Source organism: Hoplias malabaricus, chromosome 1 (assembly GCF_029633855.1).
Source record: "Hoplias malabaricus isolate fHopMal1 chromosome 1, fHopMal1.hap1, whole genome shotgun sequence".
In the NCBI taxonomy this organism is placed as follows: domain Eukaryota; kingdom Metazoa; phylum Chordata; class Actinopteri; order Characiformes; family Erythrinidae; genus Hoplias; species Hoplias malabaricus.
Genome location: NC_089800.1, coordinates 82,024,787 through 82,046,488, shown reverse-complemented (window position 1 = coordinate 82,046,488; position 21,702 = coordinate 82,024,787). Strand labels below are relative to the sequence as shown.

Here is a 21,702-nt window from a genome sequence, read left to right as displayed (position 1 = left end):
ATATCAAATAAATGACCAGTCATGATCAAGTCTAAGCAAAAGTGAGTCCCAATAAAGAAATTTCTCTAGTTTCTTCAGGAGAAGTTTGAAGATCGCAAAGTACCTTAGTATAAAAAATACTGTGCAAGAGTTTTAGGCACCTGAGATTTAAAAAGCTACTAATCTGAGTAGTATGTTTGGAGGTTGGATACTGTCACAATCATAACAAAATTATAATATATAAGAACTAGTATTCTTTTAAAATATTCTTGTTTCTGTCATTGCTTAATGATTAATTGTGACTTTAATGCTATCATTTAGTAATGTTTATTACTGTCTTATTACATAAAACCACTTTAAGTTCCATTAATTAATGTATCGTTTTTGCAAAATGTTATCATATGATCACTAAGCAAGCACCGATCCACTGGTTGAGTTATTCTTATCCTGCATTTACTAAACATTTTTAGGGCTCAGACGTAGTGTGAGGTTTAAGGTTATGAGTGGGGTTAGAGATAAGGTTGGGGGATGGTTCAAATTAATATAAATGTATGTTGATACCAGGATTCAGTGAGTTACGAAATGTCTCTATATATCAGATATAAGTATAACACTTCTATAAACTGTTGCAGAGGGGAATCTGTTTCTAAACCTCTGGAGAGTAGACATAGGTAGACTTAACATTATGTTTTGGATTGCCACATAGTGTGAACTGTAATTCATACACATTGTACCAAACCTGGGAATGTCCAATGAGCTGAGACCAGGCTTAGTCCATTTATAGATTTGTAAGAATGTAGTTAAGCCAAATTTACATTTAACTAATTAAAATACTATTTCAGAATATTATTTTCACCAACTTCCAAACATTAATCTAGGTTCAGTAAATAACAGAATGTAAGAAGGACTTAGTCATTTAAATTGTTCTCATTCTGGTAAGAGCAGAGATCTAAAATCCTGTTCACTGTGGCAAAACCAGGATGATGTGTCGGCTGATTGCTTTGTCTCGTCATGCAGTGCTACATGCCAATCACTGCTTTCATCCACCTCCCCTCAGCTCTCGTCTCCTGGCTGTGTTCAACACTCACTTTCAACCTGAAACACTTTCAACAAATGCTTTACCTCAGCCCCTATTTTTAGACAGCCCACTCACCACAGAAAGCTGAAATACAGTTACTGATGCATAAACAACACAACGAAACATGTAAATAAAGTAATATACAAACCTAAAGCTATATCAACACCCTGAAAGACTCAGCAGTGCACTACTCTATATGTTTAACCAAACACAAACCCTTCACACAGTCAACAGCTTGAATCTTTGTCTGGCATATAGATTGCATCTTATTTTTGAGTTCCATCTCTATATACAGAGATTAAAAAAGCCTGGGTCCCTGCTCCAGTGGAGAATCACCCCCCCAAGCTACAAGCTCCTCAGATTGTGCCAGGTTGATAAGCTTAACATCCATTTCTGTGAAGATTTGATTGCCTTCTGCCATGAGAGCATTAGTGAGATCAAGTGCAGATGATGTTGGATTAGTTCTGGGTGACAAACACCACTCCAGCTCATCCCAAAAGTACTGGATGTTGCTCAGTGCCTAAACCATCCAACATCGAGGAGCTTTTTAAGCCCTCTTGCCACCACTTGGCTTTGAAAATCATTGGCCAATACAATGTGGCACCATTTTCAATGGTGTGTGTGTGCAGTTGAAAGCCTGTGTCAACAGTGGGTGTGTTTACATCAGTTGAATTCAGTCATTAGAAGGTGTGTCAACAATATTTTGGATATACTGTGTATATGTAACAAAATGTATATCATTTCTTAAGACAGTGATTTATTAAGATGCATGAGCTGAATGATTTGGGAGCACAAACAGAATCAGCTAGAAGCACATTGCTGCAATTAGCGTATCCACTATACAGTACATAACAGCTGTAATTATGACGCTTGCTTTGACACAGATTTACTGCTACTTATATAGAGTAATTAAGCCTTATAAATGTCACACTGAGTCTGTGATCATCCTGGAAGCGTGGCTGTCAGTGGAGTCATAACATTTTAGACTCTTTTTTAAACAAGCCTCGCATTATGGCAGATTAACCTCACACTAGTTACTGGGTATTTTCTCCAGACCAGTTCTTTCAGCATGGAGTTATGTCATATAAGAAGTTTTTCAAAGCCCCCTGCTATAGCACATCTGACCATTACACTTCTGCTCTTCGGGATGCTACACATCCTCTGATTGCTCATTTCCAATGCACCACAGAATATACTTCATGTCAGAGGAATTATGCCACAGTACTGGTTAATATGATCCCAGAATTGCACACACTGCCACCAACCTGGGAGGGTGAGGACAAGCTCATGCTTCCTTTGAGACACTTGAAGTTGTAGTAAAGCCATTTTTTAATTAACACATTAATTTAGCTGTTTTTACATAAAGCTACAAAACACCTCCATAAACTTTTCATGAGCCCTGACACAAACCGGCAGAAACAAATAAAGGCTTAATCCAACAACTGAAATACATTCTGCTTTAGTCAATGACACCCTAAAATGTATTATAAAAACTGATACTTCTTGCAATACGTTTATGTAAAGATTGCCTAGGTGCAACAGAATCTTATAAGCAAAGACATACAGTAAAGTGTCTTACATTCTGTTAAAGTGTCTTATTATAGTCCAATAGTTTAAGGCATTCATGTTAAAGTGCAAGGACCAAATCATTTATACACAGTGTGCTGTTTTAAGTTTAATGTCTTCATTTCTCACAAAAAACTGAACAAAGAAGCAGGCTTCAATCAAAAAACTCCCAACTGTCCATGCTACAATAATGTAGAAGACGATATAAGTTATGAACTGAATGAAATGAAATGTTATTGTGATGCATGCGGCATTATATTGCACCAAGATGAAACACATTTTTATATTTATGTCTTTATTATTTTTAAACACAGGGACAATCATTAACCTTGAAACTGAATATAAATTTATTTTATTGCATAATGCATTATGCATTTTTTCCCTTCGCTAAAATGTGCAGGCCTCATTTAACACCAAGGATAATAAGAATGACCAAGTCTCTTGTGATTTGAACGAAGTTACTAAACTAGTAATAAGTCCTAGACAGAGTACTTTAACAGTAGAACTACCAAACCGCTGCCATTTGGCAATTATACCTTTAAATCCCAAAGAACTGCCATTTGGCAGGTGTGAATAGCTCTTCTTGTAAGGTAAGTATTGTCCAGATAAAGTGATTTTTTTTTTCCGACACAACCGAGATACTGAGTTGCCAATCATTGAGCATTCAATGACATTCAAGACTGATGTTTTAGCATTTATATTGGCTTGTGTTACATTTCTCAGGTGTCTCTAATGACGTGATCATGTTCACTTATATTTTGCAGTAAAATCTGTTATATTCACAATTTTGGACTAGTGGTGTTGTGAGGAAGCTCTGTTTTAATGTTGCTATGATGTGCACTGTAGACTTTCCTTTTCTCTCAGCCTTGCATGTACCGATTTTAGTGAATGTTTCCTAAGATATAGTTGACTCCAGTCGTCACTTGGGAGTCAGGTGTCAGCTGTGTATTTTGCACTTGCTTCTAGAAGCATGTCATGATGTGGTGGGGAATAAGAAAAAAATCAAAATAAAACACAGCAAAGTGTAATACTAATCTTCTCACATTTTACTGTGTGTTTTGATTTAAGGCGGCTGGGTGGGAAAAATGTTTACATTTAGACTTGATTGATGGCTTCTGACTGAGATATGACTGAAGGAGAATGGAAGAATAGGAGGGAGGCAGTGTGATGACAGGCTTTGGAAACCTCTTGTGAATAAAAGAGATGGTAGAGATGGAAATTTAGTCTGGGGAAAAAGAGGACCCTCAGGCACAGTTCCTCACCCAAACTACTGATTATGGAATTACATTTTGAAAAGGTAGGTCTTACTAGAACAGACACTGAATTTGTGTGAGACCAAGACACAGTGCCAAGTGGAACATGAGTCTGAGACCAGATATGTCACTCACTGTTTTATCTTCTGAAAATATACGTTTATGAGAGTAGTGTAAATACAATGTTCACAATTATATTCCAATACACTTTATAATAAATACAGAGAATGTTTCCTTACAATTCTCTAGTTTTCTGGTCTGTTTGTGAACTGGAAAAAGGTCCAGTGTTTGTATGCAGCAGTGGCTTAGTGAATGAGAAAGAAACAAATTGTCTCGCTCCAAACTGGCTCAGGATTTTTCTCTGTGCATCACTGGCTTAGCCACGTTTGAGAGATGGCATCTGGAGGCATTTGGAGTTTGGCCATTTAAAAGCATAAAAAGGGCTCAGGATATTGCTCTATTCCCACTCCATAGGTGGGTAAAATTGACTTATTTATGCTGTTGCAGATGCATTACCTAAGGTGGAACTGACTCCAACCACTAAAGTACAATGAAAGCAAACACATTACCAAAAGTACTAAGAAAAACTACAAAAAACCTTACAAATTAATTTCTGTAGTAATTCAAATTGTGAAAAAAAGTCAGGGTACTGACGGCTCTTAATGAAACAACTAAAAACAAACATGGGGATGAGTTCTACGGAATTGTCTAAATTCCATATAACAAACAAAATAAAACAATACATGAATGAATGAATGAATGAATGAATGAATGAGGAAGCCAACATGCTCAATCACCCCTCCGAAAAGATTTTGGAAACCTGCTATATATTTTCTATGGGCATCTCTCAGAACTATTTAAATCTATGTTGAGGACTCCAAGGAGGCCCCAATCCCCCAGATATATGCCCTGATATGGATGATACACCACACTTTATCCATTAAAATATCCCAGGATCAGCTCTGATCCCGATCCGCATCATTGGATCAGAGCATTCCAAGCAATGGCAAATTCATGTCTGAATCTGTATTGGAAAACAAAAGCACTACCTTCAGATTGCTATGTCTTAGTGAAATATTTCAGCTGTGGGTATGAGGTCAGTGTAAATTTTACACTGGATTCCGTGTAGATGCCAGTATTTTTTTTTCGCTCCTGTTCCTCCTGTCTCCCATGCGACTGGAACAGGAAGCACGCAGCAGGGACAGAATGAGGACAAGTGCTGTGAGTAACAGAACACAAACAAGCACATCCAGCGCTGTGTGAGTCCGACTTTTCACAGCGTCACAAATGTTCCAGCTCATGGTGCTCATAGCCGCGTGTGAGCCGGCCTTTTTACTGCGCGCGTGAAGTTCTGGTTCTCCGGGGGGATATATATGACTTAAGGGCCTTGTGTGGGTTGTCAGTCGAGACCAAGGGACATATTTGCAAGCAGTGCACCTTTCAGTTCCCCCAGCCATCGCCGTGGCAGCAGCAGTGGCAAGGATGCTGAGAGGAGGCAGATTTGCATATGAAATAGCAGGATGCAGATGATGGCTTTTGGGAGCCCAGCCCTTTGCTGCCTGAGGCTAGAGGGAGGGGAGGAGAGGAGGAATTTTTTTTTAAGTTGGGAGGAGGGTGGGGCTCTTGGAACACACATACAGTGAGGTGGGAGGTATTTACACTTCAAATATCATCAACTCAAAGCAAGGAAGAGAGTAGAGGGAGGAAGAAATTCCCTTGGATTCTGTTGAGCCACTGGGTGTTAAACACCCACAACGAGTAAAACTTTTTCCTTTGTGCCGTTTTGGCAGTGATGAAGGTTTCTGCCGCACTCGCTCACCCATTTCTCTGTCGCTCAAAGCAGATGGTGGTTTGTCACTACTTGTTTGACAAAATGGAGCCATTATGCCCCCTTGGAGAAGCATCTGAGAAGGCATCTGAGGCACCTTTTTTGATATATACCTTTGTGTGTGTATATATATATATATATATATATATATATATATATATATATATATATCCTGGATACTACTTGACACAGGAACACAAACTGGTCGAAAGATCACATAATGGATCAGAAAAAATATATATATAGGAAGATAATCAACAAATGGCAAATGGTAAAATTCATTAATTCATCCAGTCTAACTAGGATCATTGGGCGCAATGCAGAAACAGAACCCAGAGAGGGCCCCAGTCACCCAATAACACATAGACATACACAGCATATCTGCCAACATTAAAACCAAGCTTGGCAAAATGCTGTCAAATTTCTGTGCATGGATAATTAACATAGACTATCCACATACAATCTGTGTATATAAACTATGGAAAGAAACCAGAGCACCCAGTGGAAACCCACACTGACACAGTGAAAACAAACTGCAACTCCTCAAAAACACCAAGGTGGGCACTAAACCCATAACCCCAGGACCTTTCATCTATAGGACAGTGACATTACATATAGTGCTACTCATGCTGCCTAATTGGTCAAATTTGAATCAAACAATGAATCAATGAATCAATAAATCACTCAATATCTATAAATGTTAGTGACTGCTTGCAAGTCATGTTTCTCTTTGAGAGATAATAATAATAAACTGAACTGAACTGAACTGATGAGTTGGAGATATAACACCATTCCTCCAAATGAAATTTGTTACAATACTGTTTTGCTGATGGTGGTGGTCAGCTGTCTAAGAGGTCAACGCAAAAGTGACTGCCTAGTCAGTCACTGCCTTCAAAGGCAGCTCTTTCTCATTAGGTAGTATTTTATCTGACAAAAAATCTCATTATGCAGCACATTCAGGACACTCTTCAGAGTCAGCATACGTCATCATGTCTAGTACTCTGAATTCTGTTTACTCAGACCTGTCACTCAAGTTAGCCATTTAGCTTACTTCTGTTTGTACTAGTAATTTACATCAGAGACAGATGGATCCCGAAGTCGGCAGCTATTTTCTCACTTTAGCACTTCTGTGGGAGTTTGTGTGTGAAGAGGAGTGAACTTCTTTGGAGCGTTGACCTGCCCTTCGCTATGAACAATCACATAAAACTACTTAAATTTGTACTTAAACTCCTCAGGAGCGCAGACTCCTTTTCAAAACTGAGCGCTAGAATTCTGAGTTGCGCTGCATGAGTGAAAAGGATACATGTCACGCTGCCTTCAGGGTTCAGCAAAAAATGGATGCTGCCATCTGAATAGGACAGTCCTTTTCTCATGAGTGCGCATATGCTGCCTAAAATGCTGCCCTACGTTGACAACCGCCTACAGAATGGAACGCACTATGGGTGATTGCAAAGTCTGCCTTTTATTTACATCATTTTCTCCTGACTAGTTGAAAGTGTCACTATCTTCCTGGAAGACACAATTCTCATTAGGGTTGAGATGTTCCATCGCTGGACTGAAGGGAGTGAGGTATTCAGGCTGTAGAGCTCACCCAATTTGCGTTGACATACCTGACCCTATGAATTGGTTTCATATCTCAGTGGCTTAGTGGTTAGCATGTTCGCCTCTCAGCGCTGTGATATTGGGTTCAAGTCCCATCTGGGTGGAGTTCCCATGCTCTACCTGTGTCTGCGTGGGTTTCCTCTAGGGTCTCCGGTTTCCTCCCACAGTCCAAAAACATGGAGGTTAGGTGAAGTGGCTTGTCTCATAACTGTCCTCGTGTGTGAGTAAATGAGTGTGTATGTTTATGAATGTCTGTATGTGTGAGTGAATGTGTATGTGCCCAGATATGGATTGGTGCTCTATCCTGGGTGAAACCCTAGTGCCCGATGCAGTCCTCCAGGTGGACGGTCTTTCCTGGTTGAGAGTATGCTCTGCACGTTTGGCTCCCGCTTCTCACCAGTTTGTGTGTCGATTGTAAAGCGTCCTTGGGTTTCTAGAAAAGCACTATATAAGTGTAACGTTGAGTAAATAAATCTCTGCAGACCAGTGCTTGCACATACAAATGCATTCATCTTTATAATGAGTGCATTCCTATGGTAATTCCCCTCACTATGTAGATGGTCCCATTCTTGCAGTCACACTGATTACAGTCTTCAATTATAGTTTTAACCAACTGAAGAGAGAAGCACATTTTTTTCTCTTTTTTAATTATTTTCTTTAACTAATGTACAGCATACACACCATTGTGGTTGAATGTGTGATTCAAGCCAGAGTTCCCAATCAGCTGTATATCAATATACAGACACCTTATATCTATATACAGGCATCAATTTAGTTATTAAGTCCACTGAAACACTACCCAGTTGAAGCTTCTGCTGTCTGCAGTGAATCATCGTAGAAAGTATCTTAGATCCAGGTCAGGTGAGCTGCTGAATTTTATACATGTCACAGAGCATGGTCGGATATTAATGCCTTGTTTGTATCATGCAGTGCAGCAATCTGGGAACATTTATTGTATTTCTCCTCTCATTTATTAAGATGCGTCAACTGTATGAATATAAATACAACAGTTCATGCATATTGTATAGATTCATTTCCAACATAAACAATGTTAAATTTAGACCCACTGTAAAATCTGGTAAAAGTGTATTAGCGTCAATAGATCATCCTAAGTACTGAGTGTACCCCAGTGAAAAGTAGGTTTCGGAATGATTCTGATTAATGTGTTTGAGGCAATGAGATATTCAGCTCTTTTGTGAAGGAGGGAGGGTTTTATTAGCGCTGTTAGTGAAACAGTGTTTCTGACTCCATAAAAACAGTGCATGCAGCATTTCATAGATTCTACCACTCACTAATATTCTCAAAAGTGGATAAGTGCAAATATCCTAATATGAGTAAGTCAAGATCATACAATGTTGACTGCTACTTTATATCCATTTGACTGCTGAATTGAACCTGAGTTTGTGGAACTGTGCAGACCTTCTGCTGCAAGTATTCAGCCTCTAAAAGCATCATAATGTGTTCACTATGACAGAGCAGTTTTCTCCTGGTGTGCATTATGTCAGCAATGAGGTGGAAAGCAGAGTTTGGATGCGGCGGTGTGGAGGAGCATGGAGTTCCTGGCTCTTTTCCCAGACTCTGGCAGGCCAGGTCGTCCCCAGCTCATCAGTCCTGCTTTCGGTGCTTCTGGTTAAACAATGAGAGGTCAGCTCTGGCAGATGCTAAACGGGAAAGTGAGGAAAAATGTCACAAGGCCAGCAGCAAACAAAGCCCCATGAAATGTGATGGCGGCCAAGTGGTGCTGCTTGCTGCTCACTGAAAAGCAGTAATTAATTTCTATGCGTTCTCAATGGCGTGCAAGGGTCAGCTGTGGAGCCACCGAATTCACTGCAAATCCTCTTGAATATGTCATGTGATGCAAATCCGTTAGGAACGCAAGAACAGAGCAAAGAAGCGGAATGGCGGTGAGCCAGTTTGGGTGAAATGATTAACGGTGTAAATTATGCTAGGGCCAGTTTGAAGACATGGGAATCTTCATAAAAATGGAAAATGAAAAGGAGCAGGCTTTCCATTCTCTCAAATGCATTTGAAGGATGGTGTTAATGATTTTATGGGTCACCTCGTTCTGTCGTCTGCCACGTGATTCCTTCATCTACGGAATGATGGCCAAAGCTCTCAGTGGTCGACGAGTGCTTATTGATTTTCATGTTTTTCACAGATGTATTTATGGGCCTTGTTGTGTCGTGTAAACGGGTCCAGGCTGGAGTAATGGCTTTTGGGCCTTTAAATGCCAGTATAGAAGCACAGGTATGGGGTGGAAGAGGGTGGAAATGATGCACAAAGACAAGAACAACCTTCATAGAGAGAGAGAAGTGATAAACACTATACACTGGGCTGAATGTAATCCAAGTAGGGAAAGAATATCACATGTAATAAGAAGTGAAGAGGTAAGGTGTGACAGCCCTGTGGTTCACCAACTGCATGGTTACCATCCGTAACCAGGGACCTTTGAGCTAAAAAGACTCTATCTGGCCCTTAATTCCTCCTACAGATGAGTCTGTGAGAACGTAGGAGGAGAGAGTTGTCATCAAAAGGTTTATGGAAGTAAATTATGAAGTTTAAAAGTCCACAGCAATCGTATGGGGATTGTGGTGAGAAGGCTCCAGTCTATTAACCTGCAGGCCACACTGCTGGCAGCACTTCTTCTCCTGCCCCAATGGCCTGGACTTGTTCCATTCAAGCTGTCTGTGTGCTACATCATAATGAAGTGATATCCAGTGAGTGGATCAATCAGAAACCTGGGAGCAATATTTTGTAGGGAGTAAAGAAAAAGATCAGTAACTGAATACAAGCATTTACTCATCCTTGGGAAACAAGACAGTGCAATTGCAACTGTGTCAGACAGTGGTCTTCTTACCATAGGTTTAGATTTTGAACATTTTGAACATATGTTACAACATGTCTGGGTGGGATTCAACTACCTCCTGCTTTGAGGAAGCTGCAAGATTGGGGGAAAAAGCAAAAAGCAAATAAAACAAACCTCTCCAGCACTATTATCCACATGTTGGCCCACCAGTGCATTAGCTCTCATTAACTGATGAAAACAGGTGCTGATCAAAAGCAAGTAAGAGGCAACTGAGCTCTGCTGAAAAGTGCAACAATACAGTCGAGACCAATTAGTCAAATCACAGGGATGCAGCCAATAATTGGATCTCATCTAGGCAAATACTCTCAACAATCCAGTGACTGATGAAGCCACACAATTAATCTGCTTCAGAGTGCACTTAACATGTATATGTACACCTCACTTCCATTGCATCACTACATAAAGCATCTGATTCTGTTGAGGTATGATTGAAAGCAAACACTGTGGGCAATGTGCAAACTTGGTAAATCACTTCAGGTTTAGGTAAGCTCAAAGGACATCCCTTATTAAATTATAACTATATTATAAAGGCTTAAAAGCATCTTAGCTCCAGTAATTCCATCTACTTGGGTAAACAAATTATCCACTACTATGAAGATCTAGATTTAAGGATGTTAGAAAAGGCACATCTAATGACACATATCTGCTTATGGGAGTCACACTGACTTAGACTTATCTCCAAAACAGGAACTATCCAATAAAAGGCGAATGTGTTCCTCGTTTTTAATAAGTATAAGCCAAAGAAATGTCATCCCAAGGAATTCCAGGGAATGTCTGTATTGCAATTCTTTGTGAATTTTCCACAAATCTAAATGCAACTGCTGCAGAAACCATGAATAATGAAAAAAATATGACTTTTTTTTTTTTACTGGATGTATGAAACTTCTAAAAGTTTCCTCTGCTTTTCCCTGAGGATGTGCTCTCTTTCTCACAGGGCATGCCCCTGGGCTCCAGTGCTGATAGAAGATTATGCCTGGGTCTGTCTACACTCTCTGTTTTTGACCTTTGACAGCACTCAGTGGGATTTGAGGGGCTCCCTGCCTGAATGCTGTTGTGTTTGTGCATTAGCTGCTGGAAGCGGTTAATGAATACAAAGCTAATCTTGCGACAGAGTTTTTGGAGAGGGCTCCCGCCTCAGCCGCTGAGGTGCACTGCACTTTGTGGAGCACGTAATCCCTCAGGCGAGAACAATCTGCAGGGGATTTGACTGTTTTCATTTACATACATATTTAATTTTGCCTTCTGACACACTTTCCTGTCTCGCTCAATGCCGTGAGTCATCTCCAAGTGCACCACAGGAAGTGGAGCTAGAGTTGACCTCATAAAAGGCGCACCACAGCTTAGAACTTCCCAACTGAGCTCTTAGCTGGAGTGGGACAGTACATGTTCTTGAGGGCTGGTACATGATTTTGAGGTCATGGTCTTTGTGTGTGTTGGTTTGGTTCAGAAGCAAGAAAATATTCGAAGAAACAATAGATTGCAAAGAATTGCGTGCACAAAATCAAATTATGTTAATTGAGACTAAATGAGATACAGTACTGTGTATTAAGACTTCAGAAAACTGCTCATTTCAAGAGCAACATTGTTTTTACCACTAAATTTGATAGCAGTACTCAAAATGTCTGGAGTAGAACCCTTCATTTAATTAAAACAGTTGGATGTTGATGGATTTTTACAAACCATGAGTAGAGATCTAGAGATTAGTAAAACTCCATCAGCATCTTCATAATTTAATTAAATGAAGGATTGATTTACTAGATTTTATATAGAAAGGTAACCGTAAATACTGGGGTTCCTGAATGAGATACATAATTGATTAAGCTAGACATAAAAACAATGAATTAATTCCTATATTCTTCTAGCAAACATGTAACTCGTGGATTTACATTTTCTTTCTCGAGTGTCAAATACAGTCACTGTAAATGATTCAAAACCCTGGAATGCTTTTACACTTTCCATATATAGCAATGTGCATTTTAAATACGAACAGAATCATATCCAGTGAGGAGTTTGATGTGTTCTCCCTGCGTCTGCGTGGGTTTTTTCTCCAGTTGCTCACTTTTCCTCCTACAGTCCAAAAACACTTGATGGTAGGGGATTGGCTGTGTGAAATTGCCCACTTGTATGAGTAACTGTGTGAGGATGTGATACCTCGTGATACAGGGTGTTTTCCTGCCTTGCAAACAAGGATTCAGTCTAGATTAAACTGTTACAGAATGAGAAAGCATTCATTAATTACAGCCTTACCTTTTCATTGTGTCAGTAAATACTGTATAATGTATAATGTTCTATATATATATATATATGTTCTAGTAACTCTAAAATCAGCTCAGATCAGGTTATAATGTCTCCACAATATAAACAAGCATTTGCAGTTTCAGTGATGCCTATTCATTTGGGTGATTTTCATGAAATTTAAAGTACTTCAACCATTGCACATTTTTCTTACTTTGGGAAAAGCAAAAGGTGTTGTTTTGTCCCTGGAAGATATTCTGATCCACTGTTTTGCTGTGTGAAAAATTGAATAACTAATAAACACCAAATATTACAAAAGCATCAAATCACACCAAAGTGCATTTTGCACATCCATGTAATATGTTTTATACCTGGACCAAACTAAAGTGCTGTCATGCACATTAGAACATACTGTAACATACTATGTGTATCACAATCCTCATGACCCTGTAGAGTGCGCTAAGTGCAATATGTCCAAAATATGGCTTCACCCAAAGCCAGTCCTGTCACTACAAGCAGACAGATGACAGCCTACTGCTCCCTATAAAGAGACTGCCACTCAGCTGGGCTATTTTTGCTCACTTTGCCAGTGTGTTTTTCACTGTGTGCTTCTGAGCCATGTGTAGTGAGGCACGCTGCTCTTTGTGGGGTGGGGGGGTTGGAAGTGGGGTGGAGTTGAGGGTCTAGTGCAGTGGAGGGATGTGGAGTGGGAGGGCAACAGCAGCTGACTACAAATGAGCACATCAACCCTCACTCTGATCCCATCAGAGACACACTACAAAAGCTGCTCCCAAGACAGAGAGTTAAACATGGAGCAGAAGATATATATCCTGCTTTCATCATACACATGCAATATGGCAAGGATCATTATTAAAGAACGCCATGCACAAAGGTGTGAAATTATCCCACGTGGTAATCCCTCAGCGAAAAATCAATTCCCACGTCTCACCCAAGTTGTACTCCATTTTTCACAGTAAAATTTATTTAATCAGGTTTTTATTTAGCACAAAATTAGTTTAAAATATAAAGGAAGAAAATAACCAGTTAGTTTAATGATGTACGCTATTACTGCATGTCTAAAATCACTGCCTTCAACAGCACATTTTAAATCACATCAAATTCATAAGTGGTATTAAGGTAGCCTTGCAAGCCAGATGTGTTTATCACATGATCACATAACTATCTAAGTGTACTCCCTGGGAGATTGAGAAGAGGCCAAACCCTAGTGAAGCCACAGCCATTTCTAATCCACATATCTGGCAAGGAAAGATGACTCTACATCTAATATCTAATATAAGGACACTACAACTAATCTGTCACCTAATATAACAGATTTGGGTGTGTAGCATTCTCATGAAAGTATGTGGAGCCATCCATGTTAAAAAATATCTAAAATATTTATATGTAGTGACTGGGTTCAATTTTTTTTCAGAGAATACATGGGAGACATGACCTTCCCAGACTGGCATCATGTTGTGTTGTGGGGGGTGTTGGCTAGTGTGTAGGAACTGGATATGATCAATTTAAGGAGGAAATTTGCATAAATAATTAATACAAAACTGCATTTTCATCTCACGGGGTGTTATGACTCTACAACCCTCTTCATACTGCAGTCTGAGCAAAATGTCAGGGATTGTTGTTGACAGACATGTGACATTTCCAAACCAGTACTCAGAGAGGTGACGATACAGCCAAAAGTCTTCGTACAGAAGATTACCGTATAGTCTTAGTGATTACGGCACAAACTTAGTGATTATTTTAAACTCTCAGGGATGACGGTTCTTATGCCCTGCGCACATGTCCACACAGAAACAGTGTTTCTGGGTAAAAGTGAGCTCTTTGCAAAGGTTGATGTCACATTGTGACCCCACACATCTCTGCTTCTGTTTACAATAAAAGATGATATTCCGAATGAGTCTGAAATATGCCTCGCCAATGGAGAGTTTGGTTTTGTCTGCAATTTGTGGATTGATTATGTTTGCAGAGATGGCAGAATTTATTGTGGTCAGTTTTTTTTTTAATCCATTAGTCTGAAGGTACAAACCTTACAGTGAATGGCACTTTTGGACCAGGCCTGTTCAAACTAGCAGGTGGTGAGACCATTTTGAGTAAGACAATAGCAGAGTTCCCATTTCAATGTTTTTAAAAGTGGCATTCTCATTTCAGTGTTCATTTTTTTTATTTATATATTTTGTTTTTTCTCATGTTAACTTGGGTATTAGTAATGTGGATGGAGCCTTACTGATTGCCCCATTACTGAGTGTGATGCTTACCATAACCGGTTTCTTTCAGTTACTATAGCAGATATGAACATGTAGCTTTCTCCTGAAACCATGTATTGGCATCACTCAAAATATGAGAAGTAAAACTGTGATAATAACCATTAATAACACTGAATATTTTGCTGATTGAGGCTGGATTAATGTACAACAAACTTCAGATCTGTATCTTGAAGCTGATGTCTGAAAATGGACTAACATTAAGTAAACCTGCTTACTGTAATTGTTTAAACTGATAAAAGAAAAAAAAAGCATCCCACACTTCAGAATAGCTGCTACTGCTGTTTGAAAGCACCCAGTGTACTTTTGGCGAATTATAAGCTTTCACAGTTTGCTATATAAATTATCCCGTTACATCCAGAGACAAACAAAAACATGCCTTGAGTGGTTCGGATGGAGTAGGGACAGAACAGTATATGTTTGTTTTGTTAAGTGAAATCTTCTTTAAAAGAGAGTAATGAAGGGATGTCTCAGATTAAAACTTTGATTTGCACCACACAGTGTCTCAGACTCACAAAGTTTAACACTAAAGAATTAAACTACAAGGTCAGACTACTGTGATGCATCTCAATGTTAAGTAATTCACATGTTTTCTACAATATGTAAAAATATGCCTGATTAATTCAGGAATGTATATGAATTAAAAATATACTGTTCAATGTTCTCCACTTGTTTACTAGATATATCCCTCTATTCAGATGGGCAATCAGTTGACCATGTGCCATGTGATCTTGGGTGTAAATATGTGTAGAAGCACCCTGACTGATCAGACTGGTTGACTGATCAGAAATAATGACCCCAAAAGGATTGCAGTAATGATTCAGAACACTTCTCTCTGTCGGTCGTCCATATGCATGGCTGGACACACACACACACACACACACACACACTGTTCTTGCTTAGAGGACACACAGAGGCAAATTCAGCAAACAAGACCAAGCCGAAGAAAGCATAAAGGCCTCAAGGACACTAAATTACGCATCAATACATTTGTGCTGTGAACTCTTTAGTTCTAAAGTGCATATTTCTGAGGCTTGTGAAACATTCTCTGGCAGTGGCTGCGACATATTTGGCCAGATGCTGTGACTGAGTGGCTTACAGCTTACTAGACAACCTAAAATCATTCAAATAAAACTACATTATATTGTGGTTTACTTGGAACTCAATCCTAAATGACAGATTCTGTAAGCTCTCACAAACATAATGATGCTAGAATTAAGAATGATGGTGCTGTGAAAGATGTAAGAGTAAGTAGTGGGTGGTTTTCAAGTGTCTTTTTTATTTTATTACTATAGTTTATAAGCAATGAAAAGACATGCATTGCTTAGGAACAGCTCTTGAAGCATTTAAATTGTTAAAACTAAAATGTGTACGTGGTTGATGATTTTGGCTTCAGAAAGCAAACACCGTGGAACCCAAGCAGCCGCCATTTTCATCTCACAGTGGGGTGTTATGAATCTACAAAGCTCTTCACACTGCAATCTGAGCTAAATGTCAGGGATTGTTGTTGAGAGATATGTGACATTTCCCAGCCAGTATACGCAGAGTCTGTGGTACAAACAGAAGTCTTAGTACAGACGAGTACTGTACAGTCTTAGTGATTATGGCACAGTCTCAGTGATTACAGCTCAGTCTCAGTGATCATGGTAAGGAAACAGGTCTTAGAGGTAACAAATTATTTAATGAATATGGTACAGTCTTATGCCTGGGTGACACTACAGGATAATCAGGGTGATTTTGAGGCTGATTTGCTTCTTCTGACAATCAAAAAAGGTCTCCTGATCTTCCCAGATTATCCTGTATTAGATGGAGTCCATAATCAAATCTTTACTTATCCAATCCTCTTCCAGTGCAATCGAGGTCACCCTGATGGTGAATCATAAATATGAAACATTATTTGTGGCTGAGGTTGGGATGGATGCTGATTCTTGGGCATGAAACACGAGGTTAATGTCATACCTGAAAGGTCGTAAACCAATAAGAGCCAAGCTGGGGCTATGATTTCACTGCCATCTGCCGTGTTTGTTTACAAGTAGTGTGTGAGAAAATCCCACCTGCTCTTGATGTAGCAGTTTGTGAGGAACTCCTGAGGGGTTTTGAGGACCAGAGCTGCCTGTTGGGCATGAGGAATCTGTGGTGTTTTATTCAGGGCGGAGAGTGTAGTGTGGGGACTAGGGTTAGTCTTTTCCACCAAAAGAACTCTGGTTCTTGAACCAGTTCCATTTCTGATAAATGTAACCAAGAGCCGCGACTCTGACCAACGAGGATGGTATTGTGCCTAACAGCACCAGAAACACAAAAAAGGAAGCGTGCTCCTGTTTTATTTCCTATTATCTAAAATATGAAACTTTGCAAATTACCCAGTCCAGCTAGACTGCGTGACAACACTGTATTTGAAGCTCTGAGCTCTTTCTTGAGTTACCGAACCTCGACAAGCCAATGGACGACCTCACGGCTTGTGCTGAAACTCCTACTCTTCTTTGGTTCCAGTTGGGAACAAATTTTTCTGGTTCACGAACCAGTTTATGTCTACTTGAGGACCAACAAAGAATCAATCACAAAAATGAGTGGAAAAATTGTCATATTTTCAACTTGGGTTAGGCTTTTTTAAAATCTTCTAGAGTTGGCCAGGCATTAGATATTGGGTTCAGTCTAAATGATTATGATTATGATAATGGTATGAATCTTCATTGTTAGATACGATGACAGACAGATAAACAGCAGAAACAGTTGGAAAATGTTACAAAGAATGGAAATGTTGTGGAAAAAGGGTTTCTTGTTCATATTTTAAAGAGGAAAGTGAAACAGTGTGACTGTGGCAAGGAATTCCACAATTTGGGGGTGGAAACACTAAAGGAACTATCACTTATCAAAACTAATTTAAATGTAGGACTGGACAGAAGGCCGACATTAGAAGACCTAAGTGTGCAGGTTGGATAGTATGTAGTGTTGCCACATGTCCTGGTTTTACTGTCTGTCCCAGAAAATATTTCATCCTTCTCGGAACGCCTATTATCCCGTTTTTTTGTGAAAATGCACTTGAATTCACATATTCATTCACTTTTAAATAAACATATATTCTGCTGTTGCATCAGTGTTCGCTTCCCAGCACGTACATAGGTGTAGCATGCTGGTCTCTGTGTTGCTGTAGTGGACGGATGCTTTTATGTGATTGGTTGTTATGTAGGCTGTGTTGGAAAACTTAGTGAAAACTCACTCCCTAGACAGCTAGGGTTAGTCTCCAACCTCTACCCCGTCACCTCTAACCCCCCACCCTGGGCATCTTGGTTTTTCACTACTTCGATGTGGCAACCCTAAGAGCATGGATGTAGAAGCTCAGATAATTATGAGGCTGCAAGACTGTGCAGAGGTTTGTAGGTGAATGATAGAAGTGTGAAATGTATACAAAGTGAGAAATGTAGCCAGTACAGCTAGTATAATATAGGAGTGATATGGGCAGATTTCTTAGCGTAAGATTTCTGGCAGCAAATTTATGATCATAGTAAAGTAAGCAGATCATTTTATTGGGAATGCTTATAAAGAGAGAGTTACAGTAAGCTGGGAGGAAATAAACGTGTTTATAAGGATTTATGCATCTTGGTTGGTAAGCATTGATTGGGAGATATTATTTATATCTTTGTAATTATCTTTGTTGTTATGGTACAATCAAGAAGTCTCATGAGTTAGAGTAGAGTTAGAGGTCTTAATGTTTACAGTACAGTGTTAGGGATGACAATACACTCTTAACCAGTACAGTACAGTGATTACAGTGCACTCTTTAGGATTTAGGTACGGTCTTACTGTTTATGTTACAGTCTCAGTAATGATGGGGACCATCTTAGTGATTATGGTACAGTGTGAACAATCCCTCTGAAGCATTCACTTTTAAAATCAATATTCTGCAGTCTGCAAAAATAATTCTCCACTCTCTTAAACTGACTTTTAGGCACAACATAATCAAATCCAGAATCAAGAACAACAGCAGAACCAATTAGGACTCCTCACTTTGGTTCCCAGAAAGTAAATCCTGCATGAAATATTTTACAATGAGAAGAATGTTACAGTTGGAGAAGTTGTTAAATGCCGTTTACTGCCTAAAGGTATAAACAGTTTAAATGTACCTTTAATAGTGCAACTTGGGTTCTTTAAAGTCAAGTTGGGTTCTGTAAAAGTACATTACATTCTCTTCTCCAGAAGGAGAGGTCAATATTTTAAATTTTTCATGACAGAACTTTGTAAAATAAAAGTCCTGACGAGGAAACTGCACAGTTTTAAAATATACAGTTAAATTAGAACAAGGTAGAATTATTTTCCCTAACTAAAGGTACTGAATATGTACCCTTGAGGGTACCACCACAGAGACAGTGTTTTTTCCTGACAGTGTATCTTCTATCTCTAAGTTTGCTTTAATATATTTTACAAATACTAGTTAGTAGAGTATCTGAGTAAGCCACAGTGAAACAAGGAGGGCTAAAATCAAACAACATTGATTATGTTTGCAAGTCTTGAAAGTAAGTTCAAGATTGACCATGGACAGCGGCCAGAGAAATGGCACCTCTGCAGACGTAGTGATCATGGTAGAGTCATAGCAATAACAATACACGCGAACATTGTTAAAGTGTTATATAGTCTCAGTAATAAGGGTACAGTAAGAGTGCTAATGGCCTAGTAACAATGGTACAGCCTTGATGACAGTCAGTAGTCAGAGTTAAAGTTCAGCATTCTGGGAAACGTACCCTGTGATGTGAGGAGGTTCAGTGGTGAGCAGAGCCAGCGGCGGTTTGTCTCTCTCGATGAGCCACACTGTGTAGCGGCCTTTCTGCCTTGGGTGCAGAAACACTGTCATATCCAATTCACACGGCCAATAGAGTGCACGCAGCCACGGACTCAGAACCCAGGGGCCCTCCAGAGCTGAGCCATTCACTGACAGAAAACGCCCTGAAAGAAAGAGCAGAAGAGGTCACATGTATGCAAAACTGAATGAATGCCTCCATTACCAATATGCCCTTCCTAACACGTTTCATTTGTGGAGAGTTGGATGTCTCTCTGCATCGGTTGTTTGCCCAGAGGGCCTGTGCGAAGAGAGTGGAAAAAAAAAAAGAAAAAGCCAACGTGGACCGTGGGCGAGTCGCAATATCAAATCTACAGACCTGGAGCTCCAGCACAAACACGTGACCACAGACACACAGCCAAGGAGATAAATAATGAAATAAATAATAAAAGAGAGGAGAGAAATCAAAGCTCCGTCTGTGGGCTTTGATTTGCAGTCCCCTCTCTCAACAGCCTTATTCAGCTCCTTCAATCAGCACCTTTTGCAGAGGGTGGGGAAAGACGCAAGACGAAAGAGCATGAGTTCTTTTGAAAGAAGAGAAAGAAGAGCTTGGAAACATCATCATTTGTAGAAAGAAAAGAGGGGAGAATCCAGAATGCCCCTATTTTCAGAGTTCAGTCAGTATCCATATCTTCAATTTGTACTGTTATATTTTCAGCAGGACCTACATCATTCCATAACAGCAGCTGTCTGTTTGACAAAGATGTTTACCAAGATTCCAAAACTACTTCAAAATCATTATTCTTTCTGATTAAGTGACTATTAGAGGCTGCATAGATCTATGCTAATGAGAAAATACAGAATAAACCCACTAGCAATGTGGAGTAATGGATTGTACTGGTCTGGGTACAGTACGTGAGTGTAATTTTCTCAATGCTGATTGCTAGATTTTGGAGTTAGCCATCAAAGGCAATGCAAAGTGGAAGGAACTCGGGTGTGAGATATTTATGAATATGTGCCCAGGAAAAGCATTCTGTGTTCATTTGTTCTGCTCAGATTTTCACAAATGAAGCCTATTGTCTGAGTGAGTTTGCTTGAGGCGTTAAGCGACAACAAAACAGATGCTGTAAAAATCCATGTAACAATTTAAATGTACACACTGACAACCTTTTTACTACGACATTGTGGGATTCCCAATTTGGGAGGTTTCACAGAATGAGGCAAAATGGAAAGATAATTAAATAAATCCAGTGGGATGAAAATGGCTGAATGAAAACGCTGTCAGAACATGGTCTGGGGAACTAGGGAAAAGAGGCAATTTGTCTCTGTTCTATGGCCCTGGTTGCACCTTCTTCAAAAAGAGTATTTTTTCCCCCTCCTGTTTCATTGTGTTCTCTTCAAGATGGCTCTCCTGTCCAGCAGACATGGGGGAGGCAGGAGTGGGCTTTCTAAAGCCCTGCGAATAGAAGCAGTTTAGGTAGAGCTCATTATAGGCCTTGGTCCCATTTGCATGATCCACAATGTACTCCAGACAGTCTGGCAGTGGAAGCAGAAGTCTTTCCAGCAGCGTGTCCCACGGCCCACGCAATCTTACATAGTGGTGCCGCTGCCATAAAGCAGCTCCTGTACTAAGCGGGAGAAGCCCATTAAAGCCCAAGGGAGAAAAATGTCTTCTGATCACATTGAGGAAGTTGGTGAAATGGCCACTGCAAACAATTACTGGCAATTCAGATCCCTAGCAAAACTCACCGAGCGGCGAAGGAAGGGATTAAAGTGCTTAAACAAAACATATGGATACTGTGATCTTTGAATTTCTCCACAAGACATCTTTAACATCTTTAAATGATGCTATACACTATGGGCCTGATATACAAAGGACCCTATGAAACCTGCAGCATGTGCTAATATTGCTGTCATTACTGCAGTTTGTATTTGACTTTGTGTTTGCACAAGTTCCACAGATTTATTTATTTTTTTGTTTAGGTAGAAGTCCCCCCAGCTTGCTTTAGTAGCTTCTATTCTTCTGGGTGGTCCTTACACTAGAGGTCTGTCCCAAAACCAACTGAGCTTCCTATGTAGGCATCTGTTTAAGTAGGCAGTGTTTACTGGTATCACTTACCTCTGTGGCTAGCATCACCTCAACATTTCAGTGAGATGGATTATGCTCTTCATGTATTTTCACAATTTAAACAATTTTTGCTCTGGAAGAAGAGCGAAATAGATGGGAGTTGTGCTCGCATTGCAT

At 39.7% G+C, this 21,702-nt stretch overlaps 1 protein-coding gene across 2 annotated transcripts in view; it reads right to left on the bottom strand.

Moving 5' to 3' along the window:
- The window catches only part of alk (ALK receptor tyrosine kinase), a 453,640-nt gene that overhangs the window by 174,805 nt on the left and 257,133 nt on the right, over positions 1 to 21,702 (bottom strand). For both annotated transcript variants that reach the window (XM_066675096.1, XM_066675104.1), the window contains one exon: positions 19,423 to 19,624. In XM_066675096.1, the coding sequence (XP_066531193.1) occupies positions 19,423 to 19,624 (202 nt within the window). The remainder of the gene's footprint in view (positions 1 to 19,422; positions 19,625 to 21,702) is intronic.